General features: G+C 41.4%; 1 protein-coding gene across 9 annotated transcripts in view; it reads right to left on the bottom strand.

Annotated features, from left to right (window-relative positions):
• Positions 1 to 2,356: 2,356 nt before the first annotated feature.
• The window catches only part of LOC122908796 (LIM domain containing preferred translocation partner in lipoma), a 673,192-nt gene continuing 656,014 nt past the window's right edge, over positions 2,357 to 19,534 (bottom strand). For all 9 annotated transcript variants that reach the window (XM_044251972.1, XM_044251981.1, XM_044251976.1 and 6 more), the window contains one exon: positions 2,357 to 17,547. In XM_044251972.1, the coding sequence (XP_044107907.1) occupies positions 17,419 to 17,547 (129 nt within the window). In that variant the 3' untranslated portion in view covers positions 2,357 to 17,418. The remainder of the gene's footprint in view (positions 17,548 to 19,534) is intronic.

Here is a 19,534-nt window from a genome sequence, read left to right as displayed (position 1 = left end):
CATTTTTTGTATATTAACATGATAGCTAGAAAACTTGTTAAACTTCTGGAGCCAATTATTTGCCCATTTTGGTTTTCCAATTTCTTACAGTTACATCCTCTATGATTGGTGACGGTTTGGTTTCTTACATTCCATTTTTTATAAATTTCATTTAGGTTTCTAGTATAACTGTACTGACTAGAGTCCTCAGTACAAAACTGAATGGAAGTGGTGATAGTAGTTATCTTTCTCTTATTTATAATTTAGAATAATTACTTCTAATGTCTCACTATCTGGGATAATTTGCATAGATAGTCTTTACTCAGTTAAGGAATTTCTACTCCTAGTTTGCTAAGGTTTTTTTTTTTTAATTGTATTTTTATTTTATTATATCTTTTTTCTGCATCTATTAAGATATGTTCATAAGATTTTTCTATTTTGTTCTGTGCAAGTTGCAAAAAATATTATAAATTATATTCTAGTGTTCCACTGTCCTCATATTCCTAGGACACACCTGACTTTTGGAGGTTAAACTCTGTGTCTGCCATTTTCTTTGCTCATCATCATCCCTTTTTGCATCACTGATATTCCTCCTTGGTTTATTTTATTTTGGAATTTCTCTAATTAGGGTCTATGGACATGGAGCCCTCTGCATTTTCATTTATTTCTAATATCTTTACTTTTTCATAGAAATGGAAATTATAGAGAGAGCACTTGTCCCACTTTCTTCCACATTATTGAAGTCATCAGTATGATAGCATTGGACTCAAGATGCAGCCTTGACATTAAATTATTTTGTGACCTTAGGTAAATCCCTTCATGTCTCTGGGACTTGGTGTTCTCTCATAAGATCAGAGTAAAAGTGCTCTAAGAGGACTTCATGCTCTCGTAGTCTGTGACTAGGACAAACGAATGTATGGTTGCTAGCCTTAGAATACAGAGAGCAGAAGAGAGTCAAAGAACAGAAAGCGAGAAATAGAAGAACAGGGAAAGGGAAGACAAGATTACATGTTTATGATTGTTTAGAATTTTCTGAGAAGAAATTATGTATGCCCTGAGTCCCAGTGATTTGTCTATTATTATTTGCTTATTCAAAACCAGCTTGTGTATGGCACCTTTAAAAATGGTGGCCTCTTGGGGCGCCGAGGTGTCTCAGTTGATACAGTGTGTCTGACTCTCGGTTTCGGCACAGGTCATGGTCTCTCAGGGTCTTGAAATCAAGCCCTGTGTCAGGCTCTGCACTCAGTGGGGAATCTGCTTGAGGAGGAGACTCACCCCTTTCCCCCCCCAACCCCACACTCCTGAATCCCTCTCCTTACCACCCTGCACACTCTCTCTTTCTCAAATAAAAAATAAATAAATCTTAAAAAAAAAAAAAAGGTGGCCTCTGAGTGCCGGCTTTCTGCATCTATGTTCTCAGATTCCACCAACATTGGTAGGCCGACACGTGATGCCGGAGAGATGAAACCCAAGGTCAGACTGGGAAAGACAGAGATACTCTTTTCTGAATTTCGTGGAGGACTTTCATGTACCCTCTAGTTCCAGTCACTCCTATGGCTTAGTGGACAAACCAGTGGACTGGGTGTCAGGGGCACCGGGTTCCCCTGTAGGCCTGTTACTTAAAAAAAAAAAAAAAAAAAAAAGAGAAAGGAAAAAAAAAAGCTCTTAGTGAACAGTCACAATGGATTATTAACTTTATGTCTTGCATTCTTATCTGTAAAATGAAGGTAAAAATAATTCCAGATCAGTGCATAAACAATGAATGCTGGAACACTGAAAATAAGTAAAATAAATTCGAAAAAAAATGATAAAACGAACAGTGAAAGTTTTCAAAATGCTAAATTACTCTCTCAAGTGTCTGAGTCTTTCTTTCGTTTCCCCAAATGGCTCCATATCTATCAGCTCTGATAGACTATAGAAGTCTTGAAAGCAGGAACTGCCTGAAGCATACCCATATCCTTCAAAATGCCTAGTACAGGGCAGATTCTTAGTGTCTGACAAGTCCACACAGTACGGATGAAGAAGTGTGAAAAAGTCAGCCAGTGTTGGTGGCGGAGACCTCCCACCCTCACATCCAGAGACCCATTGGGGGGTTGGATCCAGCTTTAAAGGCATAAAATCCTTCACTTGTAAGGTTAAGACACAGAGTGGTCAGGTAATTTTAGAACACATCCAACCTTAAGATCTTCTGTGCTGTTAGTGGAGGAGAGTGGGTGCCTTCATACTCTTGTTGGCATCGTGTTTGCTCTGAGAGGCATTCCCTTCTCAGAAGACCATCTGGAAAGCAAATGATATAAAAAATGAATCACAGTAAAAGGGGTCAGAAGAAAGGAAACCAGGATTATCCAACTCAAAAAGAATGCCACACAAAGACAAGTATATGTAATAAGAAGTTTATTGGATTTCTAAATATAATAAAGGAGTTGCAGATCTTTTACAGAAAAAAAAGGAATATCATTTTTGTATTTATTCTTATAGAGCATTGGAAAAACATAACAGAGGAAAAAAAGAAGGTAAATAGAAATGTTTTAATATAATTGGATAATACATAAATACAAAGAAAATACCCAAATCACTTGCTTATAACAGGTTTTATTCTTATTTTCATAAGGAATCATGTAGGTTATTTTGGATAAGTCAGTGATGGTTCACGATGTAGTGGAGAAATGTGATTTGCTAAGAATAAAATAAGAAAGAGGAACCTATATTTTAGGAATATCATGGCTCTGTCAGTACCACATATGTGAAAAAAGGCATATTCCCTATATGTGTTCGTGTGGCTTTCCCTAAATCAGGGAATGTTATTCTGATTAGCAGCTGATCGTGGTGGGGCTAAGCCTGTACTCAGTGGGACATTCTTGCTCTTGGAGAGAAAACCTGGCCTCTACCTGTCTCCCCCTTCTCCTTTACCACTTAACATTCACACAAAATTCTCTCTCTCTCACAGTCATGGTCATCAGGTTGACACCTGGAGCAGAGCCCTATCGTCGCTTTCCCCACCATCTTGTTCCCAAGGAGAAAACCCCCGTATCCTAATACTTCTGACACCACACAGAGATTTTTCAACTCTTATCTAGCACTGACATCTGATGCTCTAAAAAATAGAAAATGACTAGTGTTGAAACTGGATAAGGTAAAAACAGAAAACGAACGTCAACAGGAAGAGTAGACATTTTTAGTGAAGAGTATCACTCTTTCTCCAGGGAGCCAACTGGTCTCATAAAACGATGACAGCTAACGCAGGGTGGTCCACACTTGAGATTATGCAACAGTAATCTGTTCCAGCCTCATCCCTGGTGTATGTAGCCCCCTACATACACCTTATATGGAAGGCAGAATGGTGGCTGACTGCAGTGCCATGGAAACCATCTCCTATAGCTCATCCCTCTCTACTTCCTTTTGGTGAAAAGTGGGTGGGGCAGGAGATAACTTTGTGACCAAGACAACGTCAAGAGCTTCCTTGGAGAGAGGCTAACTGGAGGCATCTCTCTTTCCCAAAGGAGAGGCGTATTCAAATGAACATGGAGCCAAATGACTTAGAAGGAAAGAGAGCGACTTGGCAAGCGTAATTTGCCAGCTGGTTGAGTCAGACGACACATTGAGAAAGATCTTTTTTGGAAGCACGTCCTCTCTTCAACCCTTTTTCCTAAAATCATGCACGGTCTCCCTCGTCCTATTTCCCCGGACCCTCTCCTGCGCCACACCTGGAGACGAGCCCCTCCTTCCGGGCGGTGCCGCTGTCCCATCAGCAGCGTCTATGCCTGCGATGCCCACGACAGAACTACGGAAACAAAAGTCACTCGATAACATATGCTACTATTTTTAGGAGTCAAAGTAAAGATGCTCTAAGGATCTGGCAAGGACATTTGGCCCCCTGAGCCTCCAATCCTCACAGCCAAGACTTTTCTTTCATTTTCTCTGATGTTAGCCTGAGAGATAAAAGGAGGGAAAAAAAAAATGGGCTGACATGCGAAACCCACCAATGCTTAGTTTATAAAACACACATACGACCCATATCCTAATACAGATCCTGGCTCTATTAATTCTCCTTAACACTGTTTCCTTCTGACTGCACATTCCAGTTCCGTCCGGCATCGAGTCCCTGGGAGCAGACTATAGGAAGCCTTAGCGGTGTGCCGCCATCCAGTCAGATATAAATACCAAGTGGCTGTATCAGCAAGGAATGCTCAGGGAATGTGTTTGCAGCCTGTTTCACGGTGCCACTCGAGAGGGGATATTGGAAATGAGTGACTTTCTTCCATTTGGCAAGCGTTCCTCATCTTAGCACCTACTCCTTTAGATGGTATGTTTTTGAAGGCTGCACAGTATGACTCCGGGTACCGTGTGTACATACATATGTAGGAATAACGTTTATGTTTCTCAGAATAGGCACTTTTTGAAGGCAGTAAATCTAAAAGTAAAGTTAATAGAGCCTATATTTAGTGCTCATCTTCTCACTTTGCTGATGTGTATGCTGAACAGAAGATCACAGATTTGAGTCAGTCTCGCAAAGAGGCCGGAGTCGGCAAATGGCTATATTCAGAGCTGGGGAAGTCTTGCCAACTCAACTGTAGCTGTTAAAAAGGCAGACTTGGAGAAGGTGCAATCGTTTTTCTCAAAGGTGACGGCACAGAAGGAGAAAAGCCTGTGACAAAGCCACGAAATAAAAGCTCGTGTGTGCAGCACAGAAAAATTACTATCCTCGGGCTCCGCATCTCCATGTCACGTCTCCTTCGTGGCACAGATTTGCTACTCAGAAAGTTCTTTCCCTTCTTTTTTTTTTTTTTGGTGCGTCTTATAATTGCACATATTCCCAGTAGAGAAAGAGCCCCAAATCTGTTAAACGAATGATAAACGTGGAGTTTAAAAGACAAAACAAAACAAAAACAAAATAGTTCACTGCACAGATAGCCCGGAAGAAGTTAATGTTACATCCAGCTGTGAAAATGCAGCATCTAAGTTTAAATTTTCACTTAAGGCACATTCAATCACAGGATAATTTTATTCACACTAACGGATCAGACAATCAAGTGTCATCTTTAATTCCGTTTGCTCTTTGATGGGTTTCCTGAAAAAGAACAAGGACAGAATTCAGATTTTGAGGGGGGAAATAGATTCTGACTTTGTTTACTAAGGAAAGAATTCTTGGATCATTTACTTATCAGCTTTCCCAAGAGAGTAAACGGGGAGTAAGAGGAAGTAAGTCTTTTAAATGTGATTCTGCAACTACTTCACTATACACACTGGTGATAAGATTCAGTTTCCAGGGTCCTAAATCTCTCTCATCAAGGATATGTCTCAATTCTGACATTTCAGTGGGGATGAGGAGACCCGCACGGTGTCTGCCAGTTTCAGCGTGCTACCTAGGGAGAGAGGTCTAGGGCACTCTGGCTCGTTCTAGCAATCTCTCCCTGATGCATTGATGTGCTTGGCATTCATCGAAAAACAAAGCAGAAGGGTTAGTAAAATGCAAACGTTGCCTAAATATCGACTTGCCTTTTCTGATTTGAAATGAAAATCAGGCCATTTCTATTGTTGGCATTTAACTGATCAAAATCCCGTTTCCTCTGAAGTCTGAGTCTGAAGGAATGAACCCCATTGGCAGACACATCACAACCTGGCTATGTTCTTCTCCTACTTCTGGCTTATGGTTCCTAAGTGATCATCAGCTGTCACTCACAGAGAAAACGAGACGAGAAGGTATTGGACTTTTTCCCCCTTTTATAATTAAGTCTCTTAAGAAAGAAAGGAAAGGAGACATGCATCCAAGAAAAACCAGCTTCTCCCCTTTTTACATTTTCTAAAGCAGTTCAGAAATGGCGTTAAATAATTTGGTGAGGAAAGACATCCAGACTTAATATCTACTCCCTCATGATGGAGTAAATGGAGTCAGGAGAGGAAGTGTGATTCTCTCCTCTTGGCACAGAGCTGGCAGGCACCTTCCAACGCGGGAACAGGATGCTTCAGTCAGAATGGCCCGGGAAGAGGCTTTACTCTTTTCCCCACACATAGAAATGTAAAGAGAGAATCAGGCAGGAGAGATAAACACTTTGGTTTCCACCCCCACCTCAAATCGCTTTGGCGTATTTTAAGAGATAAATGGATCCATACAAAATTTAAAGAGCTTTCTCTTTTCCTTCTTGGCAGCCACAAAAATGGGTCAGGTCTAGGAATTATTAATTTCCTGGCCTGAAAAACCCAAGTGTTTTAAAATAAGATTTCTTTTTTGAAGGCTCGGCTTTCTTGGAAGACGTCTGTATGTGCATATGCGTGAGACTGTGTGCACGCACGTGCACGGGTGTGTGTTTTAAAGACAACGCAATTGTGTTTTCCCTACATATGGAGGACGGCATCATGTAGAATGGAGGAAGGAGAGGTTTTATTCATAATTTTCTTTACATTATGTGAAGGGAGATCAGTGTTTGTGACTCCCTTTCTTTTTTTAAAGGGCTGCTTCTCCATCTTCACTACCTCACGGTCCTTTTTTTTTTCCTGCTAAGGAGATGTCACAGGCTCCACCTGGGGTTGTTTCTACCTGGGTGGAGTCACCTAGATAATTCTGGAGAGTTCTCAAAATTCTTATTCTAGTCACCCACTCCCAGGTAGGGGTACTCTGTCTCTCCTACAAGAACTGCTCTCCACAGCTTCAGCCAGAGTATATCTCAAGCCTCACAGGAAAACGAGGCACCTCTCCAGGCTTGGAATGTTGCCATTTCCGCCAAGGGTACTACCCCGCTGGCCCCGCTGGCCCGTCCTGTGTGTTCCAGGTGTGAAGTGTGGAAAGGGGTGAGAGGCTGTCTGCGACTTTATGTGGCCTTCATTAATCCCAGGGACTAAGTAGAGGGAGGCTGAGAGCAGCCTGATGGGACGGTAGACTCTAGAGAGGGAAAAGCCTAGAAAGCTTATTAGATGAGATCATTTTACAGGTTTCCTACAGGAGATTTAACTCAGACGAAGAGAGAATACCTTGCCATCGGTTCACAGATTTTAACTGGAAGCCAAACAACTATAATGAGAAATGGGAGAAAAGGGAAGCCCAAGAGCACGAATCAAAAGGCGCGCCTTCCCAGGGAACGCAGCTCAAGAGAAGGAATGGGGAGTTGTTGGCCTGCCACGTAGGGCAGCTTCTAGAGTATCACGGAGGCTTCTGAGTGAGCATCCGGGGAACAATGCAGTACCAAACCCCCAGAATAGGCAAACACGAATCCCAAAACCATACCGGCCTGGGCAGCCCTGTCTCTCCAATGGCGAACACCGAAGGCAGAGCTGCATTCAGTCCTGCAGCCTCTGTTCCCAGACAGTTCAAGGTCATGGGGTGGGTGGGTGGGAAGCGCCTGGTGCAGTGACAGATGCCTTGGGCCTCAGTAACTGTGAACCGGAAGGAAGAACCCTCCACATTGTTTTCCTCCAGAAGTCTCTGTCTCTGGGGGTCGTAAATCGTAGCCCATGGGAGAGAGACCTGTCTTAGGGACCCAGTCGCCTCTGCCCTCCACTGCATTTGAAATGACATGAACTTGGTTGATAGGCTGCACCTCACGGCTGCAGAGCTTTCCCCTTTGTGGAAAGTAAACCAACAGTCTCTGGGGAGATTTGCTGCCGTGTGCTTCAGCGCCACAGCTGTTCTCGGTGGTGGCCTTCCCCGACCGCCATCATCACAGTGCCGGTCAGACAGAATACCTGGTCGTTCCCCACCGGATGACACAGAAGACGCATGCAGGCGCTCAGCGATCGGAGGCCCTGCAGCACACACGTGGCTTTGCCTCCTGAGGTCTAGGATGGGTTAGGAGAACAGCTCTGGATGCCTTTGCACAGGCGGCACATTAGTCTGGGCAAAGCACACATTGTGCTCGGAGGTATTCTGTGCCCCTAGAGCGGCGGCTGGAGAGCACACTGGACTTGCACGACCTGGCTGCGTCCCCAGATCTGCCACTTACCAGCTGCATTGCTTCTGGCAAGTCACTTAACAATTCTGAGCCTCAGCTCTCTCTTCTAGGATAGGGCTATTAATAACCTTCCTCCCAGGGCTGTTTCATGTGTGAAAGCGGTTTGTAAGCTCTCTTAGGAATTATTATTTTAGAGCTCAGAAAGCCACCCCCAGGTCCTGCCCAGGAGACTGGTGACAGGTTCTGCCAATAGGGCCCTCTAATTCTAACCTGGAGAGGAACAGGGTGACAGTCCATGGTAACCCAGGGCACCGCTGAAAGAATGTATACATTTCTACCTAAAACCGGAACATCCTATCAGCCTGTCCCCCAAGAACCATTTCCTCTGACAAAGAACAATTAGACAAAAGTAGAGTTTCAACAGAACCACTATCTTTTGCATTTGACTTCTTCCTTTTTAGAAGTGGAGATTTTTTCAACCCCTTCAGGTCCATTATCATCAGGCCAGGTAACTGGAGGGCGCTGTTCATGGGCTGGGCACTGGGGGGAGGGCATAAGCTATGTATGTACCAACTGTCAGAACCATTTGTCTTTTGAGTAAGAAAATAAAGACAACAACAAAAAAAAAATTATACAAACTCTAAAACCTGACCCTCAGAGAAGGCTTCAGACTCTTTTTAAGGCTCTTTAAAGGTTTTTTAATCTTTAGCTAAAAATCAAAGTTTTTTTTTTTTTTTTTAATGTAATGTGTTGCCAAAATGAAAACAAATACATTTGGAAGGAAAATGAAGGGAGGAACAACATTTTATTATGTGTTAAAGATGAGTTTTATGTGGCACTCAGGCAAGCATAATCTCCAAACTTGGTTCTGCTTCAGAGTCAAGGGGAGTTTGAACAAAGTCTGATGGAGGAAATGGAAGACCCAAGAAGTTATGAACGTGTTGATACAGGTGACGTGTACGCAGAGTCTGGATTACCACTTAGCAGTGACTCAGTAAAAGGGAATTTTAACACCAAGTGAAATTGATGATAGCAGGGTCTTTTCCAATTGTTGACCTAATGTAATAGGAAAACAAGGCTGTCTTGCTTCTTCTCTTGCAGGTGTTCAAAAGACACGTGTGTTTGCTCCAAGAGTAGAATATCTACGCTATAAAGCTTCTTGTATGTGCCGGATTGTATTGGGGCGGCTCATTCTATCTTCCAATTATAAAGATACAAGATAGAAAACAGCAATTGAATTAGCCTTCCTCCATGCCTTTTACCTTCCCATTGACCCTGAATATCTGGAAATTTTTTCTCCTGTTAAGGAAATTCCAGAATCTTTAATACTTAAAGTATAGGGTCTTTCCTGAAGACAGTTTTGCTCCTCTAGTGTTTCTAGTACCTTAAATCTTCTTCAACTACATCAAGTCAATGAATCAGTTCAGTATTTCTTACCAAATTTCACTCCTCCATGAAGCCTCAGTGATGCCACTGGGAAGCAGCACCCCTCTCGATGCCATCTTCCTGAGTCCCTGTTGAGCCTGTTTGATCTTACTGCAGCTGGACTGAATCAAAGCTACTTAGGGGCTGATTCTCCTACACTAATTTTTAAATTAAGATGAGTAAGGATGAGGAGGTTAGAAAGACAAAAGTAAAGAGAAATACAGACCCCTAAGGGTAGTTCCTAACTGATCTGCAGGGAAGCTGCTCACTTGGTCTAAAGTGCAACATCTCTTGGTACACATATTTGAGCACGGGAAAACGGAAGTGAATCTCGAAACCAATTAGCAAGTAAATATTTAGGTCAAACTCCTATAAAGTAATCAGAACTCTTTTTACATATTCAGTATGGGAACGTGGACCAAAAAAAAAGGTGTTATTCCTGGGACGACAGAGACAAAGGGCGAGGGCTACAGAGACTTTATGAACATTAACCAAGAAGTGAGAATCTCGTAGATGGCGTAGGGGTTAGCTTGCTTCTTGTTTTCAGAATGACTTGGATTTTGGCTACATCAAAAATAGTATAGGAAACAATGTCAAAGGTCTGTTTTATACACATGGAATATCTAGGGTCATCTATCTTCAACTCTCCTGAGTCTTGGTCCTTGGTGGAAATTTCCACGTTGACTACCAGTTTCCTTTGGGTGACTTCACTTCCATTTACTTTCAATCCCCAAAGAAAGTGTTTCTACCTAGGCCGACCCAAAGTGATTACTAAGTTTCATTGAGCAGCATGAAATAAAATTAAAAGCTATTTGTCCAAGTGTTCAAAGGAGAAGCAGAAGGGTGATCGGATTTGACACCATGTCAATAAATGGCAAAGAGTTGAAAGAGTTCATGATAACTAATCTCTAAGTAAAGATTTAGACATTAGCCTTGTTTTGTGAAGCCCTGGAGACAAACTTATATGCAGCACGAGGAAGAACTTTTGTAGAAAAGAGTTGCCCTAATAGTAGAATGGACTGCTGTGAACAGTATTACATACTGGCCAGGTCTAAGATATAGGATGGTGACTTGCTAGCAAAATAACAGAGGAGATTCAGGTCCTCAAAGAGCCCACAATTCTGTGTTTGTTTGGAATGCCACCAACGGATGTTTGGGGTCAGCTAGAACCCTCTACACTATATAATACAAGATGACATAGCGAGACCCGTCTCATTCTTGGTGAACCATTCTACTTCTGGGGCTTGAGAGTGAACTAGAAGCTACATTCAGTGCCAAGCTGACTGCATCTATTATGCGGGCTGTTCAATAAGGCTGCTGTTTGGGTCAGTGAGTTAAATGCCTATCACAGTTAGATGAATAAGGTTTTCTTTTGCCCCTAAGTGGATGAGTTGCTTGGAAAATTTAAAAAGGCATATTGTAAGGAAAGACTAATGCAAGTATCTTAAATTATACAAAGGAATTAGCTATATGTTTTCTCTTCTCTCTAGTATATATAATCTTCTGCGTGTAGAATATAAATTTTTGTTTGTAACAAAGGCTGGAGAGAGAGACATGTATTAGTGTGGTTCTAACCAGTAATAATCAGAAATAAACAGCAAAGCTTTTAGTAATTTTTTTGTGATTTTAAGGGGGGGTAATGTTTATGAATTTCATAAAAGTGCATCTTCCATACGACTTTTCACAAAAGAAACCACATGCATGTTGGATAACCAAAATAGTGTCTACAACTTCTTGCACAAGGGGCAGGAAAGTAAAACAGGGCGAGGGAGAAGTGTTCTTTACAGGAAAATAAGCCATTTTATATTTCCTTTTATTTTTTTAAAGTTAATAAGATAAAGTTAGTTTTCTGCGTTTGCAACTAAAAAAGAGAAAAATGAGTACAAGTCAGTTATAGTTTGGCTGCTTAGGTACCACATTACAGAGAGTGGATGACTGGATTTCAACAAGAGAACGACAGACCTGAACTCCTACTTCCTGTCATCATGAGGTAAGTATTGGAAAAGGAAAAACACTGCATGTGTGAAAGCAGGAACTTCTAACCTTCAGAGATGCTTAGGGTACAGTGCGGTGTGTGCCCAAGAGTGTGTCAGAATATAAATCACCATCGTTTAGGCAGAGAACGAGCTGTGCCCTGTCTTGGAGGGGGCGAAAGGACGCGTGTTACAAATTTCTGCAGTAGCTGCGATCATGCCATGGGGCCAGTGGCTGCTCTCGTTCCCTTTTCTTCCAACAAGGGAAAAATATATGGTGATCCGTAGTGATTTTTAAATTCCTCATAAACTATAAAAATATTTTACTTGTTTAAACAACTACAGTTGTTGATGTCTGAAACCCCTCTGCAAGTTCTCAGAGTCACACTTTACAAGAACTCTCCTGCCATCATTTCAGTTGTAGACGGTCCCTTTTCTTAAAACCCTCCTTCGTCTCCCGAATTCCACTCTTCTTGGAGACAGGTTAAAACAAACAAACAAACAAACAAAAAACAAACCTCCAAAAAAAAAAAAAAAAAACCTTCACAAAACTCTGCTTCTGTATCGAAACAACATACCCACTGAGACTTGGCAGATTCACGTTATGTATTGAATTAAACATGTATTAAGTATGTTTTACTTCCCCTACATGTGACCCTCTGAAAAGGGAAAAATCAATGTCATTCCTGTGAAAACTTGCAGAAAGTGGAAGTGAGAGCAGAAACCAAAGGTGAAAATATATCCCTAGAAATATAAGCTTTTTCCAAACAGATTTTAAAAAAACGGACACAGAGGGCACACGTTTATCAATATTAGCCAGAGTTCAAAAGAATCTCAAAGCTGAATTTTAACAAAATGTTTTACTGACAGACCCAGACTTGTTCTTCTCAGGTTGCTTTTTCTGTTTTTTATAAACATACCACAGGCCTGTGAACTACTCTGAGAACAACTCTGGCGCTGACCTATCCCTGTAAAATACTGCGATTCAACTATTAGGGTTTAATATTTAATATTTAATTTAATATTTAATATTGCTCATAGGCAAAATGTTGATATGTATAAAAATTCTGGAAAGATAAAGGCTTTTCTTTGCCATGAGGAAAATTACCAAGTTTCATTAAGAATAAAATAACATGCCACACCACTTAAAAATATGTTTGTTTTGGCCAAAATGCTTTGCATTTTTAAAAAAAATTCCTAACCTAGTCTTAGAAAGATCACTTTGCATATAGCTGAGAAAAGTAGGGCAGTCATAAAGAATTTGCCAAGAACTCTATGATCTGAGTCCCTGATGAAAAGTCATTAAAATCAACCTGAAAGACTCTATTATCTCATCTTGCTTTATGAATAAACACAATCTGGAAAATATGCCCTTTTAAAGGAAGGATTTATGGATGCCATGCATATTTGACAGTAGCTTCCTTCCCTTCCTATGGTTGTACATCTGTAAAGATCAGGATGCACTGATATAATTTACCTATGAAAAGTCCAAGCACAATAATATTAACAGGTAGGATGAAAAGCAGGACAGAATGTAAGAAAGGAAGTCAGGAGATAAAAAAGGAGGTGGGAGAGAAAAAGGCGAGGAGGGAGAGAAGAATTCTCACCAAACCATGGAGCTTTAATCAGATAATTTTTTAAAGGTTTGAAATAGTACGTAGTATGCTACCCAGACAACAGCCTCTTAAGAAGAATCTCATTCTACGTATCTGTCATGTAAATAACAACCTGATATGTCCACGGTTGTACCATAATAATAACTCAGACCTCAACCTGTTCTGTCCACTATTAAATTAAGACAACAGACAAACCAAAAAGCTATGACAATTCCTAAACATGGATATGCTGAGTGGGTGGTAAAGACGCAAATGGAAATCTGTCTTCCTTATCGGACTACAACCAGAGAAAGACCAAAACCAATCACTAACAACATCCAACATCACCTCCTGGCATAAAAGTGTTTTCTTAATTCAGGAATCCACAAGGTCCTTCCAAGAGACAAGGAGAAAAGAAACATTATTAGAACTCATTAAGATAAAGAGTTTACACTTCTCTGGATTTTGTTTTCCTGTCCGATGAGTGTACTTGGAAATCTGGGAGATGATTACTAACATTACGGACGCTCCAGTGAATATCTGTAGTGGCGTAGACACTCTAAAAATAAGGCACATATACATGTTGTTCTCGGACTGTCTCCCACGAAAGTGCCCTGCGAGAGCGATCTCAAGAAAGGGACTTCAGGCACATTTTGTGGAGGTATATCTTTTTCAGCCTACTGGCTTCCTACAGATGGCTAAAGCAGGGTATGGAACATGCTGTCATATTTCATTCATAACACACATGTACTGTAGCTCCAGGCAACAGATGGACAATCACTTGTTTAAACTACAAATGTGAAATACTAAGGTAGCATGGCAATATTTCTAGAAATGTCTATGAGAAAAAGAAGCCTTTCCAAGCCAAGAGGAGTGGTGAGAGGCTGGGAGGTCACATCAGTGTTTCCCTGATCTCCCTAGCAGCTGCCATAATTTCCCCGACACCCTTCAAAACGTGATGATGGAGGGATCAGGGGGCAGCCGACACAGATTTGACAAGAGAAGCCCAAACCATATCAAATAGAAATAACACTGTTATCCCCGGCTGGTTCACATTAATAGGATTTTTACTAACTAGGAAAACTGTTGGAAGTTGTGTTTTCAGAGACCGGTCTATATTCAATAAATCCTCTACTACAGCCCTCTTGTCAAAGTGCTCTCTGTCTTCCTCTGAACCCAAATAAAAACACTTGTTTAAATGTAGTTAGAATTTTATAGACTTTAAACATCACCATAAACAATTTTTCAGAATCTTGCGTGGTGAGGAAACAATGATAGTGTTGATAACTCGGCTGCATGGGTCAGCAGACAGCCAATGAAGCAATCTTGATCAGAGAAGTTGCCCCTACATAAACAGTTTAGCAATGACAGGGAAAAAAAAACCCACGTCTTTGAGCTGCAGAGATGTCCAGCATCTCAAAGCCTTGATGCCTTATGCTGGGACACATGACTTAGTTGTGAGTTTCAAATGCAATTTTGATTGCAAACGAGACTTCATGTTGACTCAGTGTGAGCTAGGGATCCAGACAGTAAAGGAATTTGATTTTGGAATGGTATGCAGAGCCCATGACATAGTGGGTTTCTTTTTTCCTTTTCCACATCTCTTATCACACAGAATTACCAAATATTTGTGTTCTTGACAATTTTTTAAAGCCGTATAGTTTAACAAACTTTCTCTTATATACTTTGATTTTTCTATTATTTATGAATTTAAATAACAATCAAGACTCTACACCAAAAGACAAAATAATTATAATTGTTCAGGTAATAGTGATCTTTCTGTCTCTGTTATAGGCAAAACTTAACATAACTAAAACACTAAAGAGTGATTTGGCATTAGTTTAAACCAAAGGATTAATAGAAAAGATAAGAAAGCAATATAAATCATATACTTAAGAAATCCTGGAACAAAATAACATAGGATCCTTTCCTTACTATATCTTGTGAAAGAAAAGAAATCTGAATCTAAATATTTCTGCATATGTGTGTGCACATTCATTATTACAAAAGTATAATAAGTCTATATTAAAAAGAGATTTACTTTAAAACTCTTTGGTAAAGATACTCTGAGGTTATGTGATAAAAATGTACTATAAAGACTGAAAGCCACCAGTATTCTGGCAATGCCACAGTGATGGGTCTGTGACAGCATTTTCTTATAACTCTCTCTCTCTTTAAAATGTTTTGGCTTGTAAACATTTAGTTACACAAGGACTTAAAGGTAACAAACAAGTAGAATGTATTGCATTTTTAGTGTATAAATATTTCATACATTTTCCTCTTTTGGCAAAATTCATAATAATATGACGATGCTTCAAGAGATAAAATTCATCCCTCAATAAATTGGGCTTTTGGCCTAAGCACAATTTCCGCCAAGTATTTCATAGAAAACAAATTGCTGAGGCAATTCAAGCAAATTACATTATCTCTCCAATTGGCTAATAGTTAGTGCTTTTTGAGGTCATCAGCAAGTCTGATCTTGAACGTGGAGGATGGAAATTCAGAGATATAGTCACTACAGTATCTTCAAATTCACACGCTGCCCATTGTGTTTCCCATTAAGAAAAATATAAGGCCAATGATAAGAGTAGCAAAGTAAGGAAAGGCAAAGTTTTCCGAGAAAACTTTGCGAAGTCCCAACTTTGGTGGTCTCTTTGGATGACCAAGGCAAAAAAGCCACACATTAACTTAGGTGAGCTAATGACCATAGGCTTAAGAATTTCTTATTGAAAAAGAAAAAGAAAGAAAGAAAACTAAACAATCATTCCTACTAAAGTAAAATCGATGTAACTGGAATTCCTGAGGCATGGGTATAATTCAAAATAGGCACAAATACTTTTTCATTTCTGTTTTGAGTGTTAAAATTAAAAATTCAAATAAAAGTCAGACAAGAAAATCAACTTTATCACTTAATCATGAAAAAGGTATTTGTGGACTCAGGAAAGGGTGCATAAGGGAATGTTAACTATATTTGTTATAGTTGATTTCTTAAACTGGGTGTTATGTATATAGGGATTCATTATATTATTATTTATATTTTGTGTATACTTAAAATACTTCATAATTTAAAAGTATATACTTGTGGAAGATTTGAAGAAACGTTTAAGAAATCTCAATCCAAAATACTTGATTAGTCTACAAAATGGCAACCTGCCGTTACAAAGATGGGCGTCTCTCTTTAAAAGAAACAAGTTAGAACCCAAAAGAAGGGTTCTGTAGTTGGCAAGCAAGCATTTCAGTGCCCAGTAAGAGTTTGAATAAAGATTCTAGGCAGAGACTCTGCATATTTTTAGCTCAGAAAGGCAGTGTTGTTTTTTTTTTTTCAGAGATTGTCTTTGAAAAGTGTGGTATAAATGTCACATTCATGATATGAACACATCTCCCGTGATATGCAATTTGAGTTGCGGCGGGATTATGGGAGTGATGAAACTGTGGTTTCACCATTTTTTCAAGCTTTCCTGTCTTTTTAAAGTAAACTAAACAAAACTCCACAATTTTATTTTGTGTGCTCTGATTTGCAGTTGTCAGGCAAAAAGGACCCGGGGCCTGGGGCGGGGTGGGGGAGGAGGGGGGAGGAAGAATAGGACAGTTCTTTACGACTGTCTTCCCCCACAGAAAGCTCAACTTTGGTAGTTGTGTTTGGATCAAAAAACAACATGGCAATATTTCTGAGATGAAAAGCGGGACAGTATTGTAAATGTAATGTTCCAGAGAAAACAAAGTTTGTCTGAATTATGAGGTCTAGGTAGCACGGAAAAGGGAAATCTTAAGACAGAATGGTGCGATAATAATAAGCTTTTCAAAATACCCCCAAAATGCTTTTTTTCCCCTGCATTCCTTTAGGGAAAAAAAAGTGAACTTTGGATCTCTCTCATCAATAACTGTTTTCAAATGAGCCCTAACCACTGGTCACGACAGATTTTGAATTTCCAATCAAATTTGGTTGCAAATTAAATTTGGGCTTATTTTAACCTATGTAATTTACAGCTTAAATTCTTTGTAGCCTAACATATACATGGCACACTATTTTTCCCCCCAAGGGGCATGACTGGTTTAGAGTAACCGAAAGATGTACTTTTTAATACACAGAAAAAGAGTGGCTATCCTTCCTGTTCACAGGCCACGTGGAACTGACAGGACGGACCCTTCAAGCCTAAAAGCACCTGTGAGTTGGCCCGACTCACCCAAGAAAAACTGCGTGACAGCAAATACCACACTAAAAAAAGCCATTCAACCAGATGAAAAGTGAAACAAACATAGGGATTAAAAGTTACAGGAATGCAGAAGTGAATGGGATGGAGTATAATCCGTGCAAAAATGTGGAAGTCCTTGGGAACAAAGGCCCATCAAGGTCCTACATGATTAAATGTGAAATGTGTATCTGGTGAGAATGTAAAAAAAAAAAAATCTCATCATCTATGTGCTTCTAAAGAAGGATTAATATTAGAGGAACAACAGAGACCATCTCACGGCTTGACTGCCTTTCCTGTATTTCCCATATCTTTGTCTTGTGCTTCCTTCTTCTCAGTGCCCCCAACTAAGCAGCTCAGCAGGCAACTGTATTTAGAGGTCGGTGCTGGCCTTGGCGGTGAGCACCCTGATGCGGGCAGAGTTGCAGGTCTTACAGAGGATGTGTCCATCCAGAGGGTAGCAGCCTTGGTTGTCTCCTTCAGACAGGAGACCACCACAGTCCTGGAAAAATGGAAAGGATGTAAGAAAAACTGGAAACTAGGAATGTGAGGACTGCTTTCCTTAGCTTTCTGTTTGATGCCTCCGTAATGCTCCTACGGTCCTACGTCCTACGTAGCACCGTCCTACGGTCAATAACACCTCTGCAGCTCCATTTTGGAAAGTGACACGTAACTCCTACCTTTCCTCTTTCTGTACCACTGGACCCCTCCGGTCCTTCCCCAGGATACAACATACCATCTTGAACAAGGCCGAATGAGAGATTGGGGGCATAAACACAAAAAGGGTAAAACGAACCCCACCTCCCACCGCCTTAGGTTACGTCACAGGAAATGCAAGTTCAAGAAGAGGAGAACCCAAGGGTCTGGGACCTCAAGGAGTAATTTTGTTCTCTCACCCAGGCAACAAAAACAGCAAGAATAAGAGAAAATAAAACAAGAGGAGATCCCTAACTGCTAAGTCATCTTAACACTTTATCACGAGTCTTGGGATCTCTCAAAAGGAATACACAGGCGCAGGGACAGAACTCCTGGGCCGTTTCTGGGCAGAAGCAGGTCTGGAGAGGGCCTGCTTCCAAGCAGAAGGGCCAGCCCTAGGCTCCGCATCCTGGTTCCAGCTGTAGCGAGAAAACAAAACCCTAACGTGTGCGGGGAGTACTGGTTTGCTGCACGTTCTGAGGGAGACAGTGTGGTGTGGGAACGTGTTGGACCGGGAGCCGGCCTCTCCCGGGGGCGCCCCTTAGCTCTGCCTTGGTGTCACTGAGAAGAGTTCCTGCGTGTCCAACTCACCAAGCCTTTGGGAGTATCAAAGAGGAAACTGGATGTGAGTGTACTTTGAAACAAATGCAGGGAGCACCAGAGCTGGGAAGGATCAAAGCAACGTCCTACGGTCAATAACACCTCTGCAGCTCCATTTTGGAAAGTGACACGTAATCGCCAAATGCCGGCCCTTACTTTGGGAGGACATGGAAGTTTCTTTGAAAAGAAAAATACAGGACCTCCTCTGGCCGTATGTGGCCCTCGCTCACTTCAGCAGAAGCTCTTCTAAAAGGCCAGCACCACCGCACACGCCCTGCTGCTGCTGTCTGCTAAGACAGTCGGGAGGTCACTGGGGCTCCCGTCTGTATGTGGCTAACGACGAAATGCAAGCTCAGAAAGGGCAGGGCTGACAAGCCCACAGCAGCAGCAGTGGCGGCAGGAGCCAGGCTGGCTCCCCAGAAGCCGGCCTTGCCCCAGTGAGCAGCCATCCTGCTGCTCTAGGGGCACCCGGGGCACTGTGCGTAATGGAATTAAATGAACTCTTCTCATCGCGATAAAGAAAGAAGGGAATTTCATAAATGACACAGCCATAAGCATTTAGTGAGCTGACCTCTACGGTCACCTGGGCACCGTGATGAGCCCAGAGTCAACCACAATGTCGGCACCATCAATGCCCGGACTCTGGGAACCCAAAGGGGCCACCTGGGGTATCCAGTGCACCCTCCTCATATCTATAGAGGGGTAAGTGAGGAGCAGAAGGGGACATGATTTCTCCAGTGTCATGCGGGGTCTGAGACAGGACTAGAATGATGGTCTGCCCTCTTCTAATTCAGTGCTCTTCCCGGGCTATAGCAATGCTTTGTAAACAAACAAAAAACCAACTTCACAGGCCTTTAAAGCAAACTTCATTTGTACTGCTCTCATTTCATTGGGAAGGAGGAAAGGCACCTTTATGCAACTCTGGGCACAAAACCCCAGGCCATTTAAGGTCAAAGCCTATTGGTATGCATAGCAAGTGTGTGGGCAGTGTTGGGAAGCTTTTCTTCTTTAAGCCTCAGTTTCTCCTTCTGTAAAATGACCTCAAAGGCATCTATCAGCTTTTTCACAGTAATGAATCAGGTCAGTTTTAAGGCTGGAGGTGGCTGTTCCTCCGTAGTCATAAAATCCGGCATGAAAGCTGGTAGATTATCTTTTCTCATGTTAAGGACACAGACACAGATGCAGCTTGGGCT

The sequence above is a fragment of the Neovison vison genome, chromosome 6, assembly GCF_020171115.1.
Source record: "Neovison vison isolate M4711 chromosome 6, ASM_NN_V1, whole genome shotgun sequence".
NCBI lineage: Eukaryota > Metazoa > Chordata > Mammalia > Carnivora > Mustelidae > Neogale > Neogale vison.
Note: the sequence above shows the minus strand (reverse complement) of the source record. Positions and strands in the feature narration are given on the sequence as shown.